This window comes from Penicillium waksmanii (assembly GCF_028829765.1).
Source record: "Penicillium waksmanii strain IBT 27052 chromosome Unknown utg000010l:1.0-3698451.0:1.0-3701458.0, whole genome shotgun sequence".
NCBI lineage: Eukaryota > Fungi > Ascomycota > Eurotiomycetes > Eurotiales > Aspergillaceae > Penicillium > Penicillium waksmanii.
In genome coordinates this window covers 3539234-3567090 of record NW_026643256.1, presented here as the reverse complement: position 1 = coordinate 3567090, position 27857 = coordinate 3539234, and the positions used below count along the sequence as shown (strand labels likewise).

At 50.5% G+C, this 27857-nt stretch overlaps 11 protein-coding genes across 11 annotated transcripts; 6 read left to right on the top strand and 5 right to left on the bottom strand.

Moving 5' to 3' along the window:
* Positions 1–1350: 1350 nt before the first annotated feature.
* On the top strand, positions 1351–2860 carry N7481_013300 (mannitol dehydrogenase family protein; the record flags this gene model as incomplete). The annotated part of the gene is made up of 2 exons (XM_057272519.1): positions 1351–2468; positions 2497–2860. 2 exons carry the CDS (start codon positions 1351–1353, stop codon positions 2858–2860), a joined length of 1482 nt encoding a protein of 493 aa, XP_057116707.1.
* Positions 2861–3261: 401 nt separating this feature from the next.
* N7481_013299 (uncharacterized protein) lies at positions 3262–4041 on the bottom strand (the record flags this gene model as incomplete). The annotated part of the gene is made up of 1 exon (XM_057272518.1): positions 3262–4041. One exon carries the CDS (start codon positions 4039–4041, stop codon positions 3262–3264), a length of 780 nt encoding a protein of 259 aa, XP_057116706.1.
* A 1002-nt stretch (positions 4042–5043) lies between these two features.
* N7481_013298 (beta-glucosidase) lies at positions 5044–7765 on the top strand (the record flags this gene model as incomplete). The annotated part of the gene is made up of 3 exons (XM_057272517.1): positions 5044–5113; positions 5256–5862; positions 5920–7765. The coding sequence occupies 3 exons, from the start codon at positions 5044–5046 to the stop codon at positions 7763–7765; spliced, it is 2523 nt and encodes an 840-aa protein (XP_057116705.1).
* Positions 7766–8248: 483 nt separating this feature from the next.
* N7481_013297 (uncharacterized protein) lies at positions 8249–10573 on the bottom strand (the record flags this gene model as incomplete). Its single annotated transcript, XM_057272516.1, has 4 exons — positions 8249–9472; positions 9531–10013; positions 10067–10124; positions 10164–10573. The coding sequence occupies 4 exons, from the start codon at positions 10571–10573 to the stop codon at positions 8249–8251; spliced, it is 2175 nt and encodes a 724-aa protein (XP_057116704.1).
* Positions 10574–10998: 425 nt separating this feature from the next.
* On the top strand, positions 10999–13272 carry N7481_013296 (uncharacterized protein; the record flags this gene model as incomplete). The annotated part of the gene is made up of 1 exon (XM_057272515.1): positions 10999–13272. One exon carries the CDS (start codon positions 10999–11001, stop codon positions 13270–13272), a length of 2274 nt encoding a protein of 757 aa, XP_057116703.1.
* Positions 13273–13749: 477 nt separating this feature from the next.
* On the bottom strand, positions 13750–15524 carry N7481_013295 (Zn(II)2Cys6 transcription factor domain-containing protein; the record flags this gene model as incomplete). The annotated part of the gene is made up of 4 exons (XM_057272514.1): positions 13750–14610; positions 14674–14811; positions 14878–15402; positions 15465–15524. The coding sequence occupies 4 exons, from the start codon at positions 15522–15524 to the stop codon at positions 13750–13752; spliced, it is 1584 nt and encodes a 527-aa protein (XP_057116702.1).
* A 1189-nt stretch (positions 15525–16713) lies between these two features.
* N7481_013294 (RTA1 domain-containing protein) lies at positions 16714–17963 on the top strand (the record flags this gene model as incomplete). The annotated part of the gene is made up of 3 exons (XM_057272513.1): positions 16714–17053; positions 17141–17529; positions 17604–17963. 3 exons carry the CDS (start codon positions 16714–16716, stop codon positions 17961–17963), a joined length of 1089 nt encoding a protein of 362 aa, XP_057116701.1.
* Positions 17964–19159: 1196 nt separating this feature from the next.
* On the top strand, positions 19160–20464 carry N7481_013293 (NAD(P)-dependent alcohol dehydrogenase; the record flags this gene model as incomplete). Its single annotated transcript, XM_057272512.1, has 3 exons — positions 19160–19490; positions 19562–20190; positions 20255–20464. 3 exons carry the CDS (start codon positions 19160–19162, stop codon positions 20462–20464), a joined length of 1170 nt encoding a protein of 389 aa, XP_057116700.1.
* A 108-nt stretch (positions 20465–20572) lies between these two features.
* On the bottom strand, positions 20573–21061 carry N7481_013292 (uncharacterized protein; the record flags this gene model as incomplete). The annotated part of the gene is made up of 4 exons (XM_057272511.1): positions 20573–20681; positions 20742–20786; positions 20847–20923; positions 20981–21061. 4 exons carry the CDS (start codon positions 21059–21061, stop codon positions 20573–20575), a joined length of 312 nt encoding a protein of 103 aa, XP_057116699.1.
* Positions 21062–21465: 404 nt separating this feature from the next.
* Positions 21466–23121, top strand: N7481_013291 (uncharacterized protein; the record flags this gene model as incomplete). The annotated part of the gene is made up of 3 exons (XM_057272510.1): positions 21466–21870; positions 21950–22322; positions 22388–23121. 3 exons carry the CDS (start codon positions 21466–21468, stop codon positions 23119–23121), a joined length of 1512 nt encoding a protein of 503 aa, XP_057116698.1.
* A 48-nt stretch (positions 23122–23169) lies between these two features.
* On the bottom strand, positions 23170–27678 carry N7481_013290 (uncharacterized protein; the record flags this gene model as incomplete). The annotated part of the gene is made up of 8 exons (XM_057272509.1): positions 23170–23846; positions 23911–24274; positions 24343–24846; positions 24908–24970; positions 25410–26304; positions 26370–27139; positions 27193–27593; positions 27651–27678. 8 exons carry the CDS (start codon positions 27676–27678, stop codon positions 23170–23172), a joined length of 3702 nt encoding a protein of 1233 aa, XP_057116697.1.
* Positions 27679–27857: the final 179 nt, after the last annotated feature.

Below are 27857 nucleotides of genomic sequence, written 5' to 3'. Positions count from 1 at the left end.
GGCAATTCCTCAACCTCGGCCTACACCAGTGAAGCCATACCTTATACAACCAAGAGCAGCAGCTACTTCCCAAGTTGCGGATAAAACTGGTCTTCGACCCCCAGAAGTAATTGCAACAATTGCGATAACTGGTTATGAAAACACACCGATGGCAATAATAACGACTACAACCACTGTACCAATAGACTGGAGCGGTCATTATTGGGAAGCGGGGACGAAGTTCTCGGCAATGGCTGGTAACTTGATTTCACCCTCGCCTTCGCTTGGCTGCGTTCTAAGAGGCCTTGCCGAACCTTCCGCACACGGGGCAGACAATAATAGGCACCTTGACCTATACAGCACCGCGCCTAGTGCCACTATGCCTCTAAGTGAGGTTTTGATTACTCCAACCATCACTTGCTGCTTTGGCTGTCCATTTGCTTGAATAGCAGTAGGGAGAGTAACCACGGCGTGGCATTGGACTGGAGTACATGGCGGATAATTTCCTACGGTCACCGACTAGGCAGTGTGTACCTAGATACTGTTGAGCGCTCAAAGAAGTAGGAGTTATGTTCGAAAGCTTCCATTTATGTGCAAAGTTAGCCATGCTAGCCAATATAAACATCCATGGTGTCTAAAATTTGGGAATTTTGTAAAAAAAAAAGGAAGGAGGAGGAGGAACAAGTATGAGTTCATGGAAAAGTCAAGTTATGAACTAGCAATGTACCGTAGAGTAAATGCATTCCTTGGCATATAGATGAGTAAGCTGAATCAGGTGATCTGGTTCTGCCGGGCGGTGGGAAATGATGCTTTGGTGTGTTTCTGCCTGAGGCACAACAACCTCAACTACTGTACTTCCTACTCCCTACAACAGAACCATCTTGATTCCAATTCCATGTGGAAACCCAAAACAAAACGAAACTCTCGGGACTCCTGCCTCAACCAAATTGACAATGGATCCTGCAGAGATTTCCGGCTCGGCCCTGACCTGCCTTTGCATTGCGGAACCTGTTATTTGGGTTGAGGAGGCAAAGAGGACTGACGCAAGCAGGGAAACTGGGCCCGAGCACAATCAGCGCAGGCGAAACCAAGGGGGAGCTCGGGCTCGAATTGCTCCAATTTGCCCCTGTGCTAAGAATATTCCACAATATTTTGGATCCACTTGCCCCAGGGTGAGAGTGCCCCGGCTCCACTCAAGTCCGGATTCGCTTGCATCGGCACCGCGTGATGTAATCCAGCTTCGCCCAGCATATTTTCCGATCTTCCATTAAACTGGCGGTGACCCAGCGCTGGCGTTGCTTTTCAACTTCTCATCTCACACTCTCTTTACACTTTTCTCTATTCTTCCTCATCCCATTCCTCCAATTGACCATGGCACCCCTCAAACTCAACTCAAAGAACCTCTCACAGATCGCCACCGCCGGTGAATCCCAAGTCAAGGTCCCGACCTATGCACGCGGTGGCGCCGTCAAGGAGGGGATCGTCCACATTGGTGTCGGCGGCTTCCACCGAGCTCATTTGGCCGTCTATATTGATAAGCTCATGCAAAATCATGGCGTGAATGATTATGCTATCTGTGGTGTCGGCCTGCAGCCCTTCGACGTCGCAATGCGCGATGTTCTGCGAGCACAGGACGGCCTTTACACTGTCATCGAGCGCTCAGCTGATGGGAGCTTCGCCAACATTGTCGGCAGCATTAATTCTTTCCTCTTCGCTCCGGATGATCGCGAAGCTGTTATCGCCAAGATGGCGCACCCTGATACCCACATCGTCTCGCTCACCATCACCGAGAGCGGCTACTACTATAATGAAAACACCCACCAGCTGCAAAGTGAACACCCCGACATCCAATTCGACCTCGACCCAGCCAACGAGAAGAGCCCGCGTACCACCTTTGGTTTCCTCTACGCTGCCCTCGCCCGCCGCCACCAACAGGGTCTCAAGCCCTTCACCGTTATGTCCTGTGATAATATGCAGAAGAATGGTTCCATCACCCGCCACATGCTCGAGTCTTTCGCCCGCCTGCGAAGCCCGGAGCTTGCTAAGTGGATCTCCGAGCAAGGCCACTTCCCTAACGCCATGGTTGACCGCATCACACCTCAGACCGCGCCCGCAGACAAGACCGCCCTCGCAGATAACTTTGGTATTGAGGACTCATGGCCTGTCGTTACCGAACCATTTATGCAGTGGGTGATCGAGGACCGGTTCTGCGATGGCCGCCCACCTTTCGAGAAAGTTGGTGTTCAGGTTGTGAACAATGTTCACGACGTTGAACAGTTCGAAAAGCACAAGCTGCGTCTGCTGAACGGCAGCCACTCTGCCATCGGATATCCCGGTCAGTTGGCGGGCTTCAAGTACGTCCACGAGGTTATGCAGCACCCGGTATTCCGCAAATTTGTTTGGCAGATGATGCAAGAGGAGTCGAAGCCTAACCTGCCCGATATCCCGGGCGTCGACATCGACGAGTATTGCCAGACTTTGATGGAGCGGTTCTCTAACCCTACCATCATGGATCAGCTCCCCCCGCGTCTGCCTGAACGCCTCCGGCAAGATCCCACAGTTTATCATGCCCTCCATTGCCGAGGCAATCTGGGTCACTGGCCCCTTCCGCCGTCTGTGCTTCGTCGCGGCCGCTTGGTTCCATTATATCAAGGGAGTTGACGACAACGGAAATAGCTTCAAGCTTGAAGATCCCATGGCCGAGGAGCTCCAGGCCAAGGCCCATGCCGGAGGCACAAACCCTGCTGAGCTCCTCAGCATCAAGAACCTGTTCGGTAATGATCTTCGCAGCGATAAGCGCTTCATGCAGCAGATCACCATTGCGCTAGAGGAAATCTCCCGGGATGGCATTCTGAAGACTCTGCCCAAGTACGTTGATTGATTGACACGACCAGAGCTATAATCTGGAAAACAAAAGTATATCTATGATTGCAAGCGATTTTTTACGATTTTTCTATTATGGGTCATGAGGTTGTGAGATTACGAGGAATACTCGGACACGGCATTGGATATAGATAGATGAATGATAGAGAACTCCGAATTCTTATTTCATCGCACATTCTGTTCCCAAATCACTTTTCACTCAGACATTCCATCGTATCATATTCTATTCATACAGTGATCCGCTAGTCCTTCCTGTTTGACGAGGTGTCACCCCACCTGAAATGCTTTCTCGCGACATGGACAACCTTGGAATCCATGATTCATGAGCAGGAATTCCATCGCTGCCCGTTCTCCAACACTTGACCCACAGATGTATCTGGTCACCGAACGACCTCGATGTCAAAGCGTAAGTTTGCAAACCCCCCCAACCCGTGCTGGCCATGTAGCGATACGCTGGATTCGTCGAGTGCCTCTACCAAACGCCCCCAAGAGGAAATAAGCGACTGTCTTCCCAAGTCTGGTACCCAACAACGCGTCATATTCCGATGTGCCAATGTCCCAGGGTTGCGCGATGTCATTCGGCCATGTCAGACCGGTGTTGGCTTCATTGTAGAGTTGGCGTTTGATGAATTGGAGGGTCTCCTTATTCTTGACATTAGTCACAAAGACATACCTTAGCCCATCGAGATCGAAGTGGCTTTCGTAGAGCGCTTTGGTGATCTGCGAGATATACGGCGCGCCATAGTCTTCGTTTCTCTCGATTTGATCAAGGGTTATCATGTCGGGGCCGGTATGTCCAATCCAGGTAAAGTCATGGTGCATGATATGGAAGGACCGAAAGTTATTCTCTTTAACGGGCGAGCGAGACGTTTCTGGAGGTCCAAGTTCGATCCAATGAAGTGTAAGAACACTTTCGAGACTGCAAGGGTAAGGCGTGCACGGCAGCTTGTAGTCAGTTCGTAGGTCCTTGATGGTCAATGTGGATCTTCGGATGTAGCAGTTTGGCTCGTTGGCGTCTTTCAGCCATTGTCTTCGCTTCTGTCCCTCTGCTTGGATCCTGCCATATTTGAGGGGCCAGTGCCTTGCTGTTAGCTGGGGTTCGGAGTGCTGGTTCAAATCAGTTGGTGCGCCGTCCGTTCCATGCCAGGGTTGTTGACGGTTGTTTCTTTCCTTGATCATTGGATGGCGAGGATCTGAGTCTTCTTGTAGAGATAATTTCCCTTGATGACATTTTCTAATACTCACGTGAGGGATGTAGTGGTGGGTGACTGGGGGGGAGAGATGGGGGGGGAGTTTAAAAATGCGAGGCAACACTCGTGGACTAATTGGGGGTATAGATGGATAACAGTGACCCTCCGAGTCCGAGTCCACGCTGGAAGAAGAGGAAGCATGCAGTTGAAAGAAAGGGAGTTGATTCCAGATACTCTGACTTGATTGTGTTCACTGTCTGTAACATGGTTTGATATAAACCAACTTGAACTTGAAGGTTGAACCTCTTGAAGTGCTCTTCACGTTACCACACCACCTCAATATGGCTGGAGGAACATAAGGGATCTTCAAGCTTGAAGTCAGGACTTCTGAACCCCGGGATCTATAGCCCTGGAGTATATTTCCAGACTCGGAGGTCGTTAGCTTCAAGTTACTACGAACTTGGGAACTTGAAAATGTCCACAACTCCGACAGCATACTACTACTCAGTACTATAGTTTATACACTGGGCAACATCCGAAGTTTAACCGGGGTACCCCGAGCCATGGACTTGGGTCACACCTTCCCCGGGCAGGCGGACCGAACTGCCGTGTCCGGCTAAACCTCGGGCGCTTCTCCGTGCCTCATCGAGCTCGACTCCACCGCGGATCGCGTTCTTCGACATGTCATCATCTTATACGGCAGTGTTGAACGCTGCTAATGTACTTGTACGCTGTTCGAAGCGGGGAGTAACGGTCCAGGCGACTACTTAAATATCAACCCCGCTCTGCTGTCTCGGTCATTCAGCAGTATCTCACCTCAACCCTTTTATCTCTCGCAGTGAGTGTATCGGAACTCTTACACAATTGAATCCTAGCCAGAGTCGACGAGAAGCTTCCAAGTTGAAGAATATAATCGACCCGAGGCGGTCTTTCATTGTGTCAAAAACTTGAAGAAACGATTACGCACTGGCAGTCGACCCCCACCCACACCATGGCCCGCATTGACGTCGAACAAGCTATCGAGGAGCTCACCCTCGGCGAGAAAGTTGCACTGACAGCTGGTTAGTTTTGAATTTCCTTGTTTTCTTCCTTTCATCTTTTGTCAAATCCAAGAATCATCATAGCTCATAACTATGGTGGTGAAGACCGTTATGGATACAAGGTCCTGACATTCCGTGCTGATCGGTGGCTAATTTCCGGCAGGTCGTGATTTCTGGCATACAGTTCCCATTCCACGATTGAATATTCCGTCGCTGCGCATGTCAGATGGCCCCAATGGTGTTCGTGGCACTCGGTTCTTCAACGGCATTCCCGCCGCCTGCTTTCCGTGTGCGACCGCCCTGGGAGCGACCTGGGACGTCGAGCTGCTGTCGGAGGTCGGGAAGTTGATGGGTGAAGAGGCTATCGCCAAGGGTACACATATCGTTCTGGGCCCTACAATCAACATCCAGCGATCTCCGCTTGGTGGACGTGGCTTTGAGTCCTTCTCCGAGGATGGTGTTCTGTCCGGCACCCTGGCGGGCCACATGTGCAAGGGCATGCAGGAGAAAGGTGTGGCAGCGACACTGAAGCACTTTGTCTGTAACGACCAAGAGCATGAGAGAATGGCTGTCAGTAGCATTGTCACTGAACGAGCTCTCCGCGAAATCTACTTGTTCCCCTTCCAGGTTGCTATGCGCATTTGCCGCGCCGCTTGTATTATGACTGCGTACAACAAAGTCAACGGTACTCACGTCAGTGAGAACAAGACCCTTATCGATGACATTCTGCGTAAGGAGTGGGGGTGGGATGGACTTGTTATGAGCGATTGGTACTTCTAACTCTATTTCTCTTGTTGACGAGCAACGAATGCTAACTCCGATTTCAGGTTCGGCACATACAGCACATCCGACGCTATCAACGCCGGTCTTGACATTGAAATGCCCGGCAAGACACGATGGCGTGGGGAGGCTCTCGCTCACGCTGTTTCATCCAACAAGGTCGCCCAGTTCAAGCTGGATGAGCGTGTGCGGAATATCTTGAACCTGGTAAACTGGGTTGAGCCCCTCGGCATACCAGAAGGTGCTCAAGAAAAGGCATTGAATCGTCCGGAGGACCAGGCTCTCATGCGCCGTGCGGCAGCTGAGTCGGTTGTTCTTTTGAAGAATGAGAACGACGTCCTGCCACTGAAGAAGGATAGCTCCGTCCTCGTCATCGGTCCCAATGCTCGCATTGCCTCATATTGCGGTGGTGGTTCCGCCTCACTTGCCCCTTATTATCTTGTCACACCCTTTGAGGGAGTGTCTGCCAAGAGCACCGGTGAGGTCAAGTTCACCCACGGTGCCTACTCGCACAAAGAACTACCGTTACTGGGCCCCCTTCTTAAGACCGCGGATGGTCAAGCGGGCTTCACCTTCAAGGTATACAACGAGCCGCAAAGTGCAGAACCAAACCGAGAAGTTGTCGATGAGCTACATCTCACTTCTTCGATTGGATTCCTGATGGACTATGTCAACCCGAAGATCAAGTCTATGACATATTATGTCGACATGGAGGGATTGTTCACCCCGGAGGCCGATGGTCTGTACGACTTTGGTGTGACTGTCGTGGGGACTGGACGTTTACTCGTGGATGGCGAGGTTGTCGTAGACAACACTAAAAACCAGAAGCAAGGGTCTGCCTTCTTTGGCACCGGCACTGTCGAAGTACGCGGGTCCAAGGAACTCAAGGGCGGCCAAACATACAAGGTTGTCTTCGAGTTTGGCAGCGCCCCAACCTCCGACCTCGATACCCGCGGAATCGTCGCATTTGGACCTGGTGGATTCCGCTTTGGTGCCACTCGCCGTATCAGCGAGGAGGAAATGATCTCCGCTGCGGTCGAAGAAGCTGCAAAGGCCGACCAGGTGGTGATTTTTGCTGGTCTCACTAGCGAATGGGAGACTGAGGGATATGACCGTGACCACATGGACCTGCCACCCGGCAGCGATGAATTGATCAGCCGTGTATTGGCAGTCAAGCCTAATGCCGTCGTCGTTATTCAGTCCGGTACGCCCGTGACCATGCCATGGGTAAATGAGGCTCGCGCTGTTGTGCAAGCTTGGTTTGGAGGCAACGAGTGCGGAAATGGAATCGCTGATGTACTCTATGGCGACGTTAACCCGTCGGCCAAGTTGCCTATTACATTCCCTCGTCGTCTTCAAGACAACCCTTCATATGTCAACTTCCGGTCTGAACGCGGCCGTGTTCTGTACGGCGAGGATGTCTATGTGGGCTACCGATTCTTCGAGAAGAGTGCCGTGGAACCTGCATTCCCCTTCGGCCACGGTCTATCATACACGACCTTCTCACGATCCGATTTGGGAGTGGACACAGTCCCCGAGCGATCTCAATACGAGGAGTCCGGCGAGCCGATCACAGCAACCGTTACCGTCACCAACACTGGTTCTATTGCGGGTGCTGAAATCGTTCAACTCTGGATTGTCCCGCCCAAGACAGATGTTAACCGCCCTGTCCGTGAGCTCAAGGCATTCCAGAAGGTGTTCCTCCAACCCGGCGAGTCGAAGACAGTCCAACTTGTGGTCGAGAAGAAGATCGCTTCCAGTTGGTGGGACGAGACCCGCGAGCAATGGATATCCGAAAAGGGCCGCTACGAGGTGCTGGTGACTGGCACAGGCTCGGAGGAGCTTCGAGGAGAGTTTGATGTTGGAAAGACACGGTTCTGGCTGGGTCTTTGAGGTACTCCCAAAGAAGAATTGAAACGATAAGTAGCGGTAATTAGTGAGGGATATAAATAGCTTGTAAGCATCGGACTTTCAAAGTTATGAAATTTACGACCAAGACTGAAATTGAATGCTATTGAGCTTTACAAATAAATTAGTCCCATTTTGTGGATAGGCGTCGTTTCATGCGGTTAATTTCCGGCATTATCCTGTCGGTGCATTTAATACACCATTTATATTTCCTCCCTTTCGCTGTGATGGGCGGTTTCCTTCGCCACGGGCCTTCATCAAGGCGAATTGGCTGTCGCTTATTTGCATAATGTGACCGAAGCCTGCATGCCCCGCAGTGTGAAAGAGGAGAAGGGGGATAACTCCTAGGATCTCTCTATCTTGATTGATCAAAAACTAGACATTCAAGCGATGTCGCAGGGAACATCGAAACTGTTAGGGCGGGGTGGAAATCAAAGTCGAGTGTTGGGAGCCATTCAACGGAGAGTTTCACCAGGCAGCGGGTCCACCACAGGTCCAATCCAGCCCTGGTAAGGGAATTGCGCCCGCTCCGCCATCAATTTCATATTGGGACTGCATACCAAATCCAGCACCTGGGTGGAGATAATGGCCTCCCAAGCCACATGGAATGTTGCCAAGGCCCACTGGGATAGCCATGGGAAATTCGTCCAAGTCCATTCCAGAAATATTATCTGGTTGCTCAGTTGTTGCAGTCTGAGCTGCTGCGGATTTTTGAATCTCTCTTTCTCTGATGATAGAAACAATATCGGGTATTGCTGTATCTCCTTTCTTCGGATTCGATGCGGACTCCCGCTGCTTCCATGCCGAAAGAACGATTTTGGTGAAGATATCAAAGAAAGGGCCATCACGAGCCTCCGGAACATTCACGCGTACTTCGAAATTATTGCTCAAAACCCGCCAGGCCTTCTCTGCTTTGTTACAGGAGGGACGTTTGTGTAGGTCCTGTAGAATATGGACATAGGCGGGGAACGGGAAGTAGAAACGAAGAATCCAGCGATATCCCTTTGTTAGAGACGATCTCATGACCTTGGTGTCATATTCAAGCACAGTCAAGGCATGACGCATCATGATGTCGCGCTGTGCATCTGTCTGAGCCTCCGGCGAATCAGAATATCTCCAGTAATGTTCAAGCAAATGGCTTTTTGCTAATTGGATCCGGGCCATGCATAGCGTCATCAAATGGAGGGGATTATCGGGATTACAATGTTTGAGGTATCTATCTTCAATCAGTTTCTCAAGCGCGACCATACTCCAATTCTCGGGAACGAGGCCCCGTTGAGCCCCCTTGGCTATGGATTTCAATGGCGGATTGGTGAAGTCAAGATGGAATTCGGCGTGGCGAATGAAATCCCCCAGTACACATCGAACCACCACGAAGATGGCATCGCTTGTCCGGCTTTGAGCTGACGGTATATCTTTCATTTCAGGGCGAAGATCGGCATCATTGATGTTGAGGGGGACTTTGCAGTCCCAAATGGGATCCAAGGCGACCGTTTTAGACTCGCTCAGCTCGCCAATACGGCTATCGATGAGTTTCAGAGCCCACCATAGCCTGTGGTGCATTTCAGCCTCAAAGGGTGGGCAGTCTACTACGGTGGAGTTATTGTGGATACCCATCCGATATGCAATACGCATCGCAACTCCAAACATGGATGAAAGAGACCGAGGATCGGTATTGGGTCCGATTGAAAGCTATCAGGCATCAGTACCAGTTGATAAATATCCACTTGGGAGGAGTGAAACGACTTACGAGAAAGAGATAAAAGGCAGCCAGGCATTCACGGTCATTTGTACGCAGATACTCGGAATTGAGCAACGCTTGCTGACATGCAAATTGATACTTGGACAGCATTTCATCCCTGGAGGAATTGAAGCTGGCCTGGCACTCTTCTGTGGTAAGGCTCATCACTGAGATGGCATAGATACCGAACATTAGCGCTTCGAGAGCTGGAGTCACATTGTCGAGATTGCTAGTTGCCTCAATGATGCGCCCTTGCAGAGTAGGGGTGTGTGTGACCTTCAGAAGGGGGTCAACATTGTTTAAATAAACCTGCCAGAGTTGGAAAATCTGAACTGGAATGGGGTGAAGAGTTGACAGTGCAACAGGCATATGTCGTAGACCGAAGAGTAAATGGTCATTGTTGACATAGACCTGGTCCATGGCTCGCCTAATTCCAGCCTGGTTCACTGCATCATGGATGGTCTCGCCGTTTTGATCCGATGATTGTAATTTCTTTGGCAATTAGCATGATGCGACAAATCAAAGAAAGAGTGATGCAGGCATACCCACTGCTCCCTGAGTACATGCCATAGGTTTCTGGCAAGGGAGATAGTCAGTTTGTGTCTTTAGGGCAGACTGTCGAGTTATCGCTATCCTACATACTTCCCCTCGCGAGCCTCTTTTGGCGTGGCTGGGATTGAGCCATGCTCCTCCTCGTTCTCCGAATTGTCGTCACTCTCGGCACTCTCAACAGGAGCAGAATCCAGGGAAGTTGTATCTGCTGCTGCTGCACTCTTCAAAGATTGAAACTCGATATGGTTTTTCCGGAGTAGCGTTTCATACTTGCGAATCCGATCTAGCAAGTCTCGCTCCGGGAATCGACGGCTTCGGCGCCTTGGGGTCACCGTCGCCGGGGTGCATTCCTTTCCGAACCGAAGACAATTTGCGCAGGGGAACTTTCGGTCACATTTGACCTTGCGCTGCTGACAGAGGATACATGCGAGTATTCTTACTCGTTGAGGCCGCGCTCGGGTGCTGGGCGAGCCCGACCTGATGGGCTGAGGCTGTGACATGTCCACGCTGGGAGCGGGACCACTGTGGCTCCCTGGCAACTGCCAATTGCACCCAGTCGATAGGCACTATTGGGTCTGCTGAACTTGTTGTTATTGGAGGAAGAGGCAGAGAGATGGAGGGAACAGCAAAAGGCAAAAGGCAACTTCGGGCGGTACAAAACCCGAATGTCCGTGTCATGTGACTTCGGGTGCTTGCAAACCCCGATCGGCCACGACGAAGGCGCGAGGAAGGCGCGACGGAGAAGCCAACAAACTGGGGGAAAGTGCGTAAATTTGGGGGAAGGTGCGAACCTTTGCGCTTTCCTATAAGAAAGGAAAGGACCATGGCCAAAGTCACGAGATACGAAACAAATATCTAATCCTCTCAATCCTCTCAATCCTCTCAATCCTCCTCCTCCGCCTCCATCTCCATCTCCATTCAGAAAATGCCATCAACAACTTCTTCACTGCGCATCGCCATTGTCGGGGCTGGCCCTGCCGGGCTGACACTCTGTCTCCTACTTCACGCCCGTGGAATCAAATCGATTATTTTTGAGCTTCGCCAGAAGCCCACCGAGGAAGAGCTTTCCAAACCATCGGGGTGTTTAGATCTTCACCAGGAATCCGGTCTCGCTGCCATCAGAGAATGTGGATTGTGGGAGGAATTCATCCAACTAACGGGGGACTGCAGCGAGGCGCAGAAGGTTACCGATAAAGATGGTATCATTCTGCACGAGGATCAAGGGGAGTTGAGCGATCGCCCAGAGATATCTCGTCATGCATTGATCAAGCTGCTCGCCTCTCATCTACCCGAGGATTCCATCAGATGGTGTCATAAGTTAATGTACGCGACAGAGATTCAAACTACCGCCGGAACCAAGGTGCAGCTCGACTTTGGTGTCCATGGAAGACACTTTGCCGACTTTGTTATAGGAGCCGATGGAGCCTGGTCCCAGGTTCGGAGCATGTTGACTACGTTGAAGCCATACTACGTGGGCACTCAAAATATCACCCTTACTATTCAGCAATTGACGACGAAATATCCACATCTAGACGATCTGGTCGGCCGTGGGAGCTTCTCCGCCTTGGGTCTTCACCATGGGGTCATGTCCCAGCGTGGACCACTGGACTCGGCGAGGATTTATGTCTTCTTGACGACCCCTGATGAACAGGCGGCCGTCACCTTGGGTCTTGCAAATCAGCCAGCATCGGCAGCAAGGGAAATGCTTTTGACAAACAACGCACTCCTCGGGCAGTGGGGTGAAACCATGAAAGACTTGGTGGCTGTTGCCTGTGATGAGGAAACGATGGATAACCCGGATGCCCCTATTGATATCCGCCCTCTTTATACACTTCCGATCGGTGCATCGTGGGATCATAATCCAAGTGCAACTCTCATTGGTGACGCGGCACATCTCATGTGTCCGTGGGCCGGGGAAGGTGTCAACCTTGCGATGTTGGACTCACTGACCCTGGCTCATGCAATTGCCGACGCGGTTCAGTCAGCGGAACAAACCGGTCCATCATTTCGCTGGAGACTCAGTCCACTTCTGAAGAAATGCGAGCAGACGCAGGCATCCCGAGCCAAGGAAAAGGCAGAGGAAACCGAGACTAACGGGAAGATGTTATTTTCAGAGAACGGAGCCCAGGAATTTGCGACATTCTTCCAATCCGTGTATGGCAGCGTCTCAAAAACACCCGAAACGCATCACGACGAAGCGGAAAGAGGTAATGTGGACGACACGATTCGGGACAATCATTCCCCTTATAACGCAAAACGAAATGACTCGTTCCCTACAGTAGGTGAAACCCGCCGCCGTCCATCAATGGCGCCCAAGGATCAAGCTGAGAAACCAAAAAGTCACCAGGAACGTCCGAAGAAAACTCGCAAATCGAGCCGCAAGGGAATGCCCCAGAATGCCCCAGATCAAACCGCGACACCCTCCCGAACCGCCCACACGCAGGCTGACCCTAATACGTTTACTGCCAGAGGTTTAGACAACCGGGGCAATCCCGTCATGAGCAACAATCCCAAGCTGATGTCGGGCGAATGCCAGCGTGCCTTTGACGTGGCTAATTCAGGATGCTGGCCAGATGTTGACTGGCGCGAGATCAACGGCAAGCCTCATTATCGTGTAGCAACTAATCAGTTCGCTTTCCGTGCCATTTGTGGACAGAGAATCGGCGAGGCGGCTCCATCAGGCCAGGGCTGCACCACCTGTCAAGACGGACATGGCCCTTTTGCGACGTGCAAAATCGCATATTTGCCTCAAGTCTCCGACATCAAAGGGAAGATCTTGCCGTCTAAGGCATTGTTCGGCGGTGGCTGTATGGGATGTGGCCTTAGTGGTGCTGGAAATAGATGCTCGCTGCGGCGGACCACTGAGCCACAATGGGTGCGAGAGTATTTCATGGAGAGAGTTCCGAGTCTTCAATTGAGTGTGCAGTTTGCTCGCAAACCGTATCCAAATCCCCCCTGCATCTGTCCAAGGGCAGTCACAAGAGCAGCCGCAGGAAGTGCAGCAACGAGGTGCCAGCACTCCGACCGGCGATACCCGCTCATCTTCTGGGGTCATCACACTAACTGCCTCGCCGGCATCATCACCAACCGTGCTCGCTCCAAGTCCACAGCGTCGCTGCTCAACTTTTACTACCACAAGCCAGGGGCAGGTCATGTCTCTCCCACCGCCGGGTGCCCGATACATATCACCCCTCAATGAGGCGAACGTGTACAACGATTTCCAATCACTGGACCATGCGCTATCTGAGGCCCGCCTTGCATCGGCGCGCGCAGCTTTTGATGTTGGCTTGCTTGTCCGTCGGCGAGAGGAACTACTTCAGAAAGTCAATGAATTAACCGAGGGATATGAAAACATTGGAGGCTTTGCTGACTTGATAAATTCCGAGCCAGAGATCAAGTCGGACATAGATGAGTGAGGTAGCAGTCCCGTTGGCTCCTAACTTGTTTCTTGCTTCGATTTCTACTTTGTTATCCAGCACTCCATCTCCTGTGATCTAGTCCAATCTGTTCCTTAATTTGCTTCTTGAATTGAACGTCCACTTCACCACTTCCATTTCTTACATACTACCCAGACTAAGACGGTGAAATATACTATAGTCGTAGAAAATGCAATTGATTGGAATACTAGTGAAGCGTTTTCTTTCCTGAGGAAGTGAAGACGAATGTTACTATGGATTTATTCTATCTGCGGACTCGGATTCAACCCTTCATCAACCTCTGCTAAGTCTACCACCTTTCCATGAGGGGCCTCCATTGATACCGGTATTTCTTTTGATAATCCGTATCTCAACGATAAACTGAGAATGGAGTTAACAGACGAGTCTTCTGCGAGGTACCAAGTTTTCCTCCACGCTTCACTGACGTATGTTGCCATTTCAATACCGAACATGGACAAAAAGGAACAAAATTGTAGGCACCAGAAGAAATTCTCCTGGCTTCGAAGATGGATATAGATCTTGAGCATATGAGGCATGGAAACCAGAACCGCGATGATGCCCCAGAGCTCCACGTGGCCTTGAAGGAAATATGGAATTGACCGACAGAATTGGTCGGCGTAAAAACCAGCGAGATGAAAGTCGCCATGCGTGGTAGGGTCTACGGAGAAGGCCTTCTGAGCGTGTGAGAGGACAAGCACCTCAGCCTGGTAGATTACCGAGTGATTTATGGCCAAAGCCTTCCAGTAGAACATGTGTATCCTCGCGTTGTCAAGCGAGACGAAAGAGTATGCAGCGCCGAATAGATCATCAGTGGGTGGCAAAGACGACTGATACGATTGATGATTTATGAAGGGTGCTCCTCCTATGCGAGTCAGGTTGTTTCGGTACCAATCCAAGGCTTTTTCTTTGAGCGCGCGGCACTTTTGTAGTAGTTCCTGGCATCGGGTCTGGTCGGAGTGATCAGTTTGTTCAACATCGGTGACGAGGCATCCAAGTTCCACAAATATCTCGAAAAGCCCATCGATAGGGTGACCAGTTTTAGACTCTATCAAATACTCAAACTCCTCTCGAGTGAAATCCACTGCAGTGATTGCATAGATCTACGGTCCATGTTAGTCTGGCTAAAGGTGACAGATCTTCCGGGTATGAGAAGGAATCCGTACGACTGCCTGCTTTTGCTGATGATAGATAGCACACATCAAAGAAGACGTCGGCGGGCCTCGGTGAGCGCCACGTAAGAGAAAATTGTTTTGCTTCATGCCGGGGGCCCAATTGTCGCAACCATGCGGATAGTGGTGGCCCTAGAAGAGGCGTCAGTTAGGATCCCTCAATCTGGGAATTCCCAAGGGGGGAAGGAAATCAATCACCTCGAGAATTTTTAAAATAACCATAGCCCTGATGTAATCTTCATTGTAAGGATCCTGAATCATTAATTTGGAAATATGCTGAATGGTGGCGCGGTGCAGCTGGACACCATAGCGAGCCATGCGATAATCACGATTGAGCCGACCAAGTGATAGACAAGACATGGCGCTCAGGGCCTTCTCGGAAATCATAAACTTATCATTTTTATCTCCGGGCCTTTCTAACATAGAAGAAGAGTTAAGAAAGAAGTATTGAACTTGTTCAAGGTCCGTCGTGCCTCGAATATTGGTTGGGAAGTATGCGCCAAGTAGGAATGAGTAGAGCTGAGACCGCATCACCGGCCCAGTCTGTACAACCGGCATCAATTCAGGCGGCTGCGCCTGCCTCGAAGATGGAGGAAGTACAACCTCTCGCGTCTGTTGTCGTGTAATGTTTGACTGGTGGATGAAGATGCGGGATTTCGCATATCCCGGACAAGGGATGCCACGCTTGAGACACCGATCGCATTCTGGGCGTGCGGCATCACACTACTCAAGTTAGCAATGAAAAGACTACATGTTCCCGGAGAGCAGGAAAACCCCGGACCGACTTTTATCTTTCGTTTTTTACAATTTGAGCAGGCTGTTGACCTCCATGGAATACCACCCATCTGCCCCGCGTCGGTTGGCCGTGCCCAGAAAGTCGGGCACTGCTGGAGGAAGTGCCAAAAGCGGAGAGCGAATCCTTCAAAGAGAAGCGGAGGTGCTAATATGGACGGGAGCAAGCAGGATGCCCATTAAACTCACGGAGTACTACTCCGTAAGCACCAGCAAGAGCAAAGACCGAGTGGAGTGTCGTTTAGTGGAGGAGGGGACGATTGCGTTGGCCGATCAAACCACTTTCCCCCCACTGTTGAGCTTACTCATCCGTCAGCACTGCGAGAGACATGCTTCTCACTAGAAATTGCGGCTTGGATGGGCGAGGCACTAGCATGAATTAAGCTAGTAGTATTCATGTCTGTTTACTGCACATGGACTCGAGGAAATACTAATCAATGGTGGAGGATCCCGGGTATTAGGGGTATCTGGCATATATCTGGCATACATTGGGGAGAATTGAGATAATCGGACGAAAAAGTGATGATAAAAGAATCTCCAGGGTCTCCCAAAAAGTAGTAGACTGATAAATAGGACAAAGTCTGATACATGGGCGGTTTCACAGCATGCGTATTTACTTTATCTATGAAGAACCATCAGGCATCACCCCATGGACACACGAAACAAGATCGTCATCCCAATTTTGGATTTCGTCCCCTTTACTGTTAGAAGTCCACCCGCCCAGACAACGTTTGCATCGCAACTCAGCATGGTATTTCAAGTTCAAACGCCATGTAAAGAGTGACTTACCATCTCAAATTCTGCTTGAGGAAGGTAGTGGGTGGAACGGGCCCGATGAAGTGAACTAGAAAATAAAAATAAAATAAAATTTCCCCTAGCTTTATCTTGCTCCACCTATGAACGGAATAAAAGCTAGAACCCCAAATTAAAGATGGCGACTGCCAAAGACCCTGGCCCTCAGCACGGTTTAATTGGGTGACTTGTTTATCCACAACCGCGCGTGGAGTATTCCATGTGGACCTGGGAACTGTTTTCGCTGCGCATGACGCACTTTGTCCACCGATCGCTATGTGATGAGACGATTGCATGTGGGATCAACCAGGCTGATCTTGTAAATCAGGGGTTATGTATAAGTATGGAAGTGATACGCAAGGAATGGAAAGTTTCTTTTTGTGAAATAAAAGAAGTCCTTGTTCAGCCTTCCAGTTCTTGGAAGAACTGGACCACTATCCAACTGTCGACATGGCTCCTTCGGCGACCACAGCCTCTGCATCATCTACAGCCACCTGCCTTCACATTGAACCTGGTAAAAGTGGCTATCTTCCTCCCGAGGCTTGCGGCGCCATTCTTCTATACAAACCTTCATTAATACCAGCCGCCTTGTTCTTTATCTTGTTTGGTCTCACGACCCTGATGCATTTCGTTCAAGGATGTGTGCATAGGAAATTATATGCCTTTGTTATTGTTATGGGATCGGGATGGGAGTTCATCGCGATGGCTTGTCGTTCAATGGAAACGCAACACCAGGACAGCTCTAAATACTATGTTTATTTCATGGTATTCTTCTTGGTCGCACCGATATGTGAGTGGAATTTCAATTCTCGTTTTCTACCACGCTATCAAGGGGAAAAGAAAAAAAGAGAAAATAAGCCAACGTACTATCAACTAGGGATCAATGCCTTCCTTTACATGACCCTCGGTCGCATGGTCCAATTCTTCGTTCCCGAGCGATCATTGGTCCGAATTTCAGCACGACGCTTCGGCCTTATATTTGTGTGTCTGGATATTCTTGCATTCATCGTCCAGCTGATCGGAGTTGGTATTCTCGTCCAAACAGATGCTGCTTCCGATGTGGTCTTGCGGGGAGTACACATCTACATGGTTGGAATCGCAGTGCAAGAAACATTCATCCTATGTTTCATTGGTTTGACAATTCATCTCCATCGCAAACTCTTGGAAATAGAAAGAACTGGTGTCCAAGTAAGCAAGATGAGCAACCTCGCCTTCAACTGGAGGTGGCTCTTTTACACAATGTACTTTGCACTGACCATGATAACGGTATGTATTATTCGCCAAGGTTGATCGGAATTCACTTCGGCCCTTTCGTACTTACATTATCCTTTTCCGAATAGATTCGTATCGCCTTCCGACTGGCCGAATATTCGCACGGCACCAGCGCCGACGAGCCCACCAACACACACGAGTGGTACCAATACGTCTTCGATGCTCTACCCATGTTCTTCGCTGTTTTTATTTTTAACGTCTTTCACCCCGGTCGGATTCTCCAGGGCCCTGATTCTGGCTTCCGACACGCGAAGAAGGTCGCCAGGATGGAAAAGAAGCAGAGGAAATTCCAAAAGGAAAATCCATACCCGGTGGCCAGTGATCATGTTCCTTTGGCGCCCTATCCAGGGCACCAGCAGCAGCAAGTTTACGATCAACCGTCTCCCCTGCTTCCGCACAGCCCACCTCGATCATACTTTGGGCGATAAAGATGCTCCAAAACACTGCTTTCGGTCAAGAGATTTATAAATTATTACATGTTATCCATCCGCTAACTACTTGGGTTGTCCGATGGCTCAAGCTTATCCGGCGCGTGATTTAGCGTCTACCTAGGAACGTTAGTGCTTGTCGATTATTACTTGGAGCTTATAGGAAAGGAGGTGAACAATGTCAAGTTAAGATATTCATGCCACAAGCAAGATATTTTTTGTTATTATTCACGAATGGCCTTGAAGTTGTGAATTCGACTAGCAAGTGTGTATCTCTACCCTCATGGTAGAAACCTGAAACTGGGGTATTTTCCGCGTAGATACAATTCCTCTAGACATGTTATGGTCAGCGTAAAATAGTTCACACAAATTTTCAGCCTTTCTAAAAGCAAGGCAATTGCCACTAATATTTGTGAATAATGCAAGCATCTACCACGATCTCTGAGAATAATGAAACAAAGACCCAATAAATCTCTGTCTGGATGACTCGGGGTCTTTGTTTGACTACATGGTGGTTATAGCTACCGCATTCGGATGTGGAGCCCTACTAAGCCCGCAACCCCGCCACCCTGAGGAGCCCCGCAAATTTCCTCCATGATGGCTGCGTGATGTCTGTAGACCTCGGGAGTTGAAAGTCTAAGGTGGTCAAGTTGAGTGTGTGATTATTGCTGGGGAATAGCACAACTCCAAACAACCTGGCCTAGTAAAGAAAACGGACTCGGAGTACCGGTAGTACCCTATGACCTAGTACTACGAGAATTCATATTGAGTATATATTGCTAGTCATTCAGAGTAAATGACTCATATGGACTCGACTCGGAATTTAAGTCCTGAGGGTAAGAATTAAATACGTACTACTAATAGGAAGATTGAAATAGCATAGAGGCTTTTGAATTTTTCATTTTGCTACCCAGCGTCCAGGGGAACCGGAAGTACTAGTAATTCAACGCCGCGGTTAGCTCGCATCATGATGAATGAGGCAAGGCGAACCACCAAGTGGAGCGGTGGATAAACAATCCAACATCAACCAACAATCACAAGCTTGAATGAAAGAGGCAGGTTGAGCCATCCACTGTAGGCGCCTCCACGCGACCGTCTGGTTGGACAACATGGATCCTAGGTCCTATTCTGATACTTAATACCAAACTGCCGTCCAAAATGCCCTTTTCCATTCAAACTTCTCCTATCAACTCAAGATGGCCCCTTCAGTCCTCGTCGACCAGCCCATCGCTAGCGCAGTCACGCCCAAGGCGCTGGCTCAGACGACGCTCAAGCCCTCACATCCAAACCCTTCACTCCAGGTGACAGCCGACCATAAGTTGAAAGTAGTCGAAGCTCCCGTCAACGCGCCCGGACATGGCGAGGTATTGGTACATATTAAGGCGACCGGAATCTGCGGATCCGACATTCATTTCTGGAAGACCGGTCGCATCGGATCATTGGTTTTTGAAGGGGATTGCATTATCGGCCACGAGGCGTCGGGAATCGTCCTGCAATGCGGCGAGGGTGTGAGCCATTTGAAGGCTGGTAAGTCTGATCCGATACCGTGTGCACGAGAGACAAGTACCACTGTACAGAGTACTGATATAATTATCCAGGCGATAGAGTCGCAGTGGAACCTGGCGTGCCCTGCGAACACTGCTTTCTGTGTGACGAAGGTCGCTACAATCTATGCGAGAATGTTCAATTCGCCGGCGTCTATCCTTATGCCGGTACAATTCAACGATACAAAGTACATCCAGCCAAGTGGCTGCACAAGATCCCAGACAACGTCACTTTCGCCGAGGGCGCCCTTCTTGAGCCCCTCTCCGTCGTGATGCACGGTATCAAGACTGCCGGCTTGAGCCTCGGCCGTGGTGTCGTGGTATGCGGTGCTGGTCCTATCGGTTTGATCGCGCTGGCCGCGGCTCGAGCCTCTGGAGCCCATCCCATCGTTGTGACTGATCTCGAGCCTTCGCGTCTGGCATTCGCCAAGGAGTTTGTCCCTTCCTGTATTACCTATCAAGTGGACCGGACTAAGGACGCCGAGGGTAATGCCCAAGCTATCCGGGCTTTGTTCGGGGATAGTGAGTACGTTGCTCCGGAGACAATTCTGGAGTGCACAGGCGTGGAAAGCAGCGTGTGTACTGCCGCATACACCTGTCGTCGTGGCGGCACCGTCATGGTGATTGGCGTTGGAAAAGCTATCTTGAACAACCTTCCTTTCATGCACATTTCTCTAGCAGAGGTAAGCCAACATTCCGAATTACCCTTGTACAGAACCGATAACTAATCAACTACTTCTTCTCCAGATTGATCTACGATTCATCAATCGGTACCGCGACACTTGGCCCCCGGCCATCCAGTGCCTGAGTGGTGGCATCCTGGACTTGAAGAAACTGGTCTCTCATGTCTTCCCCCTCGAAAAGGCAGAGGATGCCTTGCATCTCTGCGCCGATACACGGAAGGGAAGCATCAAGGTATTGGTAATAGATGAGGAAGAAGCATCATTATGTGCTTAAAGGATTGGGATGACGCAGAATGATCATGGCCGGAGTTTACAAGTAGAATTGGTAGACATGAATGAAGATATATTATATTAATACATTTGTTTCCTTGGTATCTCCTCCTCAGTAAGGTCGAGTCGAATGGCAGTAGATGGCGCCAACGGGGACAGGGTCTTTGCTCGAGTGGTCGCCGGGGGCCAGGACGGTGTTGCGGCCGGTGCATCCAACCCCTCTGCACAGAGGTTAGCGAGGTGAAAGCCAATTGAAATTGCCGTAAGGATGTTCAACTTACGTGAATATGCGGCAATACTTCTTGATGGCCACGGTGAATACCTCTCTAATGGCTGGTTAGCCTTGGTTCTAACAATATATCGCTCATCTTGATGGCTGAACTCACTCCTCGTCGATATCGTCGTAACAGTCGTCTAGAGGTGCTTTGATTCCCCGACTTCCAGCGGCAGTCTCAATTCCAACCTGTTTTGCGCGTTCAGTTACTGGATTCAGCGTGTTTATTTTGGACCATCGACATACTGTGGTGTGTGTAGCCTCTTTGGCGGCGTAGGCGGAGAGCAGCAAGAAGCTCAGCACAGAGAGTTGCTTGAGGCCGTACATGATGTCGGTGTAACTGTGAAAGATACGGATCAGATTGGATCAGAAGCAGCAAAATGCGAGCAAAGAAATAATTAGCGAGAGCAGTCGCGTTTGTTGGCCAGGAGGTGTGCCTGCGACATCCCTTGCTCGGCGGTATTTGCAGGAGTAGCTCCACGCCCTGCCAAGGGGATCGGAATGTAGTGGGTGTCAAAGTGAATACGATATCCGATTCATTGTAGCTGCAGACTGGCTATGTAGCTGTATAGATGTGAAGTAGAAGAGAAGTAGAAGAGAAGTAGATGTGAAGTAGATGTGAAGTATACAAGGAAGAGTAAGCAGTCCGCCTTCCCCACAATTTCACCTTCTCCGCACAACTTCACCTCTTCAACCTCCCTTCACCTCAAACACTTCACCTCAATGCCCCAATGCTCCCAACAAAGCGACGGCGACTCGACGCCCAATTCTCCGACATGGAAGTCGTCTCTCCTCCCCCTCCTGCATATGCCATGAACCCCGAATGGCGACACGCCCCAGTCTACACCCCTTCCGATACCACCGAGCACCAAGCCTTTGCATCTCCGCTAGCTAGCTGGACCGATGGCTTCTCGCACGATCCGGGATTTCTCGCCTCGCAGGAAGAGCTACGTTGTATGCTCTTTACAATCGCACAGTCTGCTGCGCCGACTCGAGCGGGTAGCCCGGTTGATCCTGAGCAGGGCCGAGATGTCGAGGAACCGTCGCGAAGAGAGCGCGCGGCCATGCGACCGGCCTTATCAAATTCCCGGCGGATTCAATACTTGAAGAATTATGTTGGACAGGTAGCTCCTTGGGTAAATTCCAATCCCACGAGGCTGGGCGTTAAAAGACCGCGGTGGCTAATCGTTCGTTTCAATTTCTTGTCTTTCTCAGCTCGACATGTTCGACTCGCAATGCACATTTCGCGTCCAGATCCCAGCTCTCGCTCGTACATTTCCCGCCCTCCTCAATGCCATCTTAGCGATATCGGCCCGGCAGATGGAACGGAAGACAGGCATTCAGGATTCCTTCGACAGCATCGAGTTATACCAGGAAGCAATTCGTCTACTGAGCCCGTTACTGGAGAATCCGGATCCAAAGGTCGTCGCTGCATGTGTTCTTCTCTGTTGCTTGGAAATGATGTCCGCCCGCGCCCAGGATTGGCGCCGTCATTTAGAGGGCTGTACGGCTCTGTTCGATGCCTTTGGAATCAATGGCTTCAGTAGCGGACTGCTCCAGGCTATTTTTTGGTGCTACGTGCGAATGGGTATGTCTGGTCGGGCGATCAAATATTCTGATTACCCTCTTCTCGTTCCTCGCTAACTAGTATAGATCTATGCGGTGCGCTCATTTCAGACGGCACGCAGAGCACGCTCTTACGGCCCAGCAAGTGGTTAGCACCCGATTGCCATGAGGATGACGCCGCTCAGTTATTCCAGGCGGCCCAGTCCCCCGACATGCACGCAAACTACGCCGTGTATCTGTGCGCAAAGACGTGCGAATTGGTTTCCGACCGGACCCAGTTTATTGAGTTGGGCGTGCAGAACGATTGCACAGGCGAGACCTTCAACCGTCGCTGGCTGCGACTGTGGGAAGATCTGCAGCAATGGGTAGAGAATAGACCACCAGAGCTTTTGCCGGTCCAAACGACCCAGACAAAGCCATTCCCACATATACTCTTTCTGCATTGGGCCGCCATTTCGTCGAATCAGCTCTATCACACTGCTTGCATCCTCCTTTTGAACAGCATGTCCAAGGCCATTAAACTGCGCCCTGCCGCCACTGTTTCACCCCTGTGGCACGCGCGCCGGATCTGCGGCATATCACTTGCAAATCCACATCAGGGATGTTTGAACAATGCCATCCAGCCCCTCTGGATCGCTGGTCGCCTGTTCAGCCATGTTTCGGAACATGGAATTATCATCGATATTATTCGCAAGATCGAGGCCGAGACTGGATGGGGTGCATGTTGGCGGATTCGAGATCTCGAGTTGGCTTGGGGATACCAAGTGTCCCGGCGTGAGAGAATGGCAGCGCAACAGCAGTCACCGGTCGCAATTGGCTGATGTACTTTCGATCGAGATTTCATCTCGGCAGAAAACATCTGAACTCAATCACGACTCCGGAAATCCCCACTCCTCTTGGAGACTGTGCAGGAAGTCACTCGCATCCCACCCGGTGACTCTTCGAATGCGCTCGAAACCACGCAGAATTTCATGTTGCTGCGACTCGTGGGTCATCCGACGAGCCGCCGTCAGAAATGAAGCCAGAAGAACCGGATCCCAACACTCCCGACGCTCATTATTCACAGAAATGCTGCATATTCGCTGAGCATGCCAAAGCGGTGACATGGTCGTTGAATGATAAGCGGGTGTCGGCGCAGTGCGTGGCCGATTATGCAGCAATAGCAACATGGCTGTATGGTATAGCTGATTGCTAAATACCCCCGATCCGTGAGCGAAAAGAACGACCGGGAACCCCTGTCCCTGCCCGGTAGCCTGGTCCTCAAGGTCGATCTCCATCATGGGTTTAAATCCTTGCGGCCGTTCTTGATACCATTGTTCGAGCTCCTCCATGAGATCCATCCACACGCGCAGCGGAGGATTCTGCGGCGATGGGTCATCATTGTGCATGAATTGCACTGCTTTTGTACACAACCAAAGCGGACGATGCGCGAAGCAGAAAACATGTTCAAATGGGTCGGTTTCCAGGTCTCCACTTGTCAAGTACGGCAGTGATGGGAGTAGGGGAACTTGGATGTCGGTATCCGTGGCTAGAGCAGCTGCGAGGTCTAAAACAATTGCAATGTTAGAACTTCATTCTTTGGAGAGTAGACACCGAGGGCGATAACTTACCAAGTCGAACAAACAACCAGTAAATGGCCGAATTGAGGTCACGGCGTACAGTCTGCGGCCCCAGAGAATCCAATAACTCCTTGTCACAGACCCTCTGAGGAGACCACGTCGCCTGGAAATTCAATATACAGTTCTTGGATTCATCTATCGCACGGAGAAATGCCAGTGTCGTGATGTCTAGCTGCGTCTCCGGAGTCGCGGGAGCCCCTGGTGTTTTGTCCGTGATGACCAAGGACGAGAGTGGTCGTAGCAAATTCATCGACGCCTCCGATAGTTCTAGGACGGAATGCCAGACCGGCTGGGAGACCATGGCTAGCTGTAAGCCTTGAATTCCGAAAAATTGGCCGAGGTCGCAAATGTCAAGCTGATTGTATTTGTCAGAAGACCTTCGTTCTCATTCCGGGAATTGTAAAATAGTAAAGTAGTACTTACCCACGGTGCGACCTCATAGCGGTAATGGCGAATCAGCTTCAATGTCTGGGTGGATGTGATTGCGAGAGTTGAAGGTGTTGCATTGGCAACGCGGCCTGGAGAAAAGACCATGGGGAAATCGGGATTTCTGGCCGGGGCCATTGCTTGAGTGAAAGATGGTTCTTTTATTGGCGGGGAGGTTGCGACCTCCGAAAAAGTCATGCTCGGTGCTATTGTCTCTTGCGTGCATGTTCCCAATGCCAATAAACCAGCGACCGCGGACTCATCATTGTGGTTGAAGATGGTTTTTGGGGGCTGCGTGAGCGAGATACCTTGAGAGGAAGGGCCATCCGCATGCCATTGCGGTAGCTCCACATCGAGTGACTGTGCGTATGTGTCCGGGCCCGAGAGATGGGGTTCTCGTTTTCGTTCATGGTGAATTTGAAGATCTTCCTCAGGTGATGATGACCGCTCTTTCGGAGACTCCGCATCATCTTCATCCTTCAGAGGGTCTTCGTTGATGAACTATGCCTCGGTCAACTCAATTCAATTTCGCTTGGGTTGGGATGCGCCTCCGGATACTCACCTGGATAGTCTCATATGTAGCAGAGGCAGCGCCAACCTCGGATGACTCAACGGTGTATGCATTCTTGGTGAGGAAGGTCAATTGTGGACCGTACTGACAATTGAACCCTCGCTCAGTACAATTCCGGCATTTGGGTTTGCCTTCATCACCTGCTCTGCGAATTAGCCTCCATCATGAATTTGATACCGATACTGATACTGACATTTCCGCCTGCGGATGCGACAGCGCATACACCCCGTGCGACATCTGGTAAGCCGCCGCGTCTGCTTGGGAACGTTCGGCATGGCTAACGGGGAGTTGTTGAAGATGCGGAGAAACAAAGAAGCCCACGACAGAAAAGGAAGGTGTACGCACTGATCACGTGGAATCTACTATCAAACACATTCGCACTCTACAACAACACTCACTCTCACACTCTCACACCCTTCCATTGAAATGTCTATACGATATACATTGAAGCTGGAATTTATCTAGTTCCTTCTTTACTCCTCCACTCATCCACAATTCCCGCATACGCTGATGGCTGATACACCCCAGTCAGTTCCCTCCACCTCCCTCCACCCAATCGATGGGGATTCAGTCCGAGGTCTTGCATCAAGATATCATTATAGTGGATCGCATCTACTTGCAAACCACTGCCAGTCACTGTTCCAATTGCCACATCGTCCGCAATGGATTCTGCCATTCGATCTCTCGAAAAGAGGTCCAGATGAAAAGAGTCAAGTGGACAAGACCTGGAAACATCCATTCCACCGGTCAGAAAAGCAGCCACCCAGAGCGCTTGAACTTCGGCCACGACTGCGATTGTTGATGTGAGAATTACTCCGAGAACTGCAAAGGATCGATCGCCCTCGGCCACCAATTCCGGTGCCACCATCCGGCGGAAGAGGCGAAATGGTACCACTTGACTTTGCTCAGTCCCCGGTGGTGCATCGCAGCTCTCTGGGGAACATCCATTGTCAATCAAAGTCTTTGTAATTTGTTCCTTTGATCTTTGGTCCAATTCCTGCCAGCTCTGCATGCGCTTCGCGAACTCCGAGTTAGCTCGATCCATCGTCTCACCCTCGATGCCTTCCATGTCATATTCTATCTCCGGGCCAGGCTCGTGATCTACGATATCCGATATTCCGAGTTGCAGCCGAAGTAAATGAGGCTCAAATCTGATGCGCACAATGGGTTTGTACCCTGTGGCGTGGACGACCAGGTCGACATCTTCAAGGCAGGCACCGTCCCCCAATGTGACTCTCACTCCATCACTCCGCCCGGTTTTGTCCTTATTGTCAGGGACTGAAATACGCTGTATAGTGGACCGATAAATGTTCACATGAGAGTATCGAATCGTTTCCCATAGATTCGCCTGGTTGGCGATGCCGATGGTTGAGTTGCATGATACGACACTAGGAAAGTCAGTCAGTGTTTCCAATCACAAGCCCTGGATCGCTCAGAGTGTGCAAATCCGTACCTGTGGCTCGGTCGGAGCATTTCTATCTTCGAACCTTTAATATATTGTGCTGTCTCTTCCAACTCCCGATCAATTGAGCCCCAGAACCGACGTATCAACCAACGACCGACCGGGTTTCCGTGAAGCATCCGTGCCCACCACGATCCTTCCATGCGTAGGCTCCAGAAGTATCCTCCTCTCACCTTTTGAAAAACGACGCGTTTTGGGATCTCTAAACAGAATGGGTCGAGGTAATGCAGAAGCCGACTGCTTGCTGCTTTGTCGCTGGGGACGACTTCGCCAGTGGGCAGAGTTGACATTGGCGGCGCCATCCACGAAGGTCCAGTGCCCTTCTCGCGAATGATCCAATGTATCTGTACTGGGCTCTGGGGTGTTACATTCAGATGCGCCCTTGGGTCATGTTGATGCAGTGTGGCGAAAAAGTGTACTAGGTCGAATGAGGATTTAGCACCGCCGTGGATCGCGACCGAGCGAAATTGACGGCTCCTTGGTTCCTGTTGGGGCATACTATTCTCCTCATGTTTGGCAGCCGGCAATGGACGATACCCCAGATTTTGACGTGCCCAATCCCCAATATCTTTGGCGTGGATGACTGAGTTGGTCCTCTTGCTCTTCGGAGGCGATTCCACTTGTGGGAACTTTGGCACCGAAGTGAGCCCTGTGGCAAGTATCAGTTTGTCGCAGACAATGCTGATCTTACGGTTGCTATCCGATGTGACACAAATGTTGAGCTGCCATTCTTTGCCTTCCAGACGTTGGATGCTATCGACCTGTTTGTGAAATCAGCCAGTGCTCAGATGGAGTGTAGGCTGTCAATATTTACTCTCCAGTTCAACCGAATGTGTTCTTTCAACTCCCACTTCTCTGCCCATGCATGAAGATACCGATTGATCTTCCAGCCCGCAATAAACTGCTGCCCAGGTCCATCTTCATCCGGCGGAACGACGTTAGTGAGCGAGAGATCACTGAATTCATACAGTCCATATGAATTCTGGCTGAGAAGGTTGGGATAGAGTCGCTCTTCAGCCCAGGTTCCGCCGATATCTGATGCAGAATCGATCACCAATAGAGAGCAGCCCTGGCCGCGTTCGCTAATATGCGCCTTGTCGGCGAAACAGCTTGGGATCGCGGTCTCAGCTGCGGTCGCATCTTTCATTCCATCGCCATGGTCATATACGCCATTGACCTGAAGATATGTTTTCGCCGCAATGAGACCATAAAGCCCTGAGAATCTTAGTATTTTGAAATTTCAAGATGACGCAGATTCGAATGTCTACTCACCTGCGCCGACGATTACAACTCGCTCCATGGCATTTCTTGCAAAAGGATGATGAGTAGCTTTAAAGTATCTGACATTTCGAACAATTTATTCCTAATTTGCTAACTCAAATTCAAGAAGATATGACGAGGAAAATGGCAAAATGAAGCGATGGTGAATGCGAAATGTTGAATGAACGACAACAATCGCAAGTTTTGATATTGTTCTGG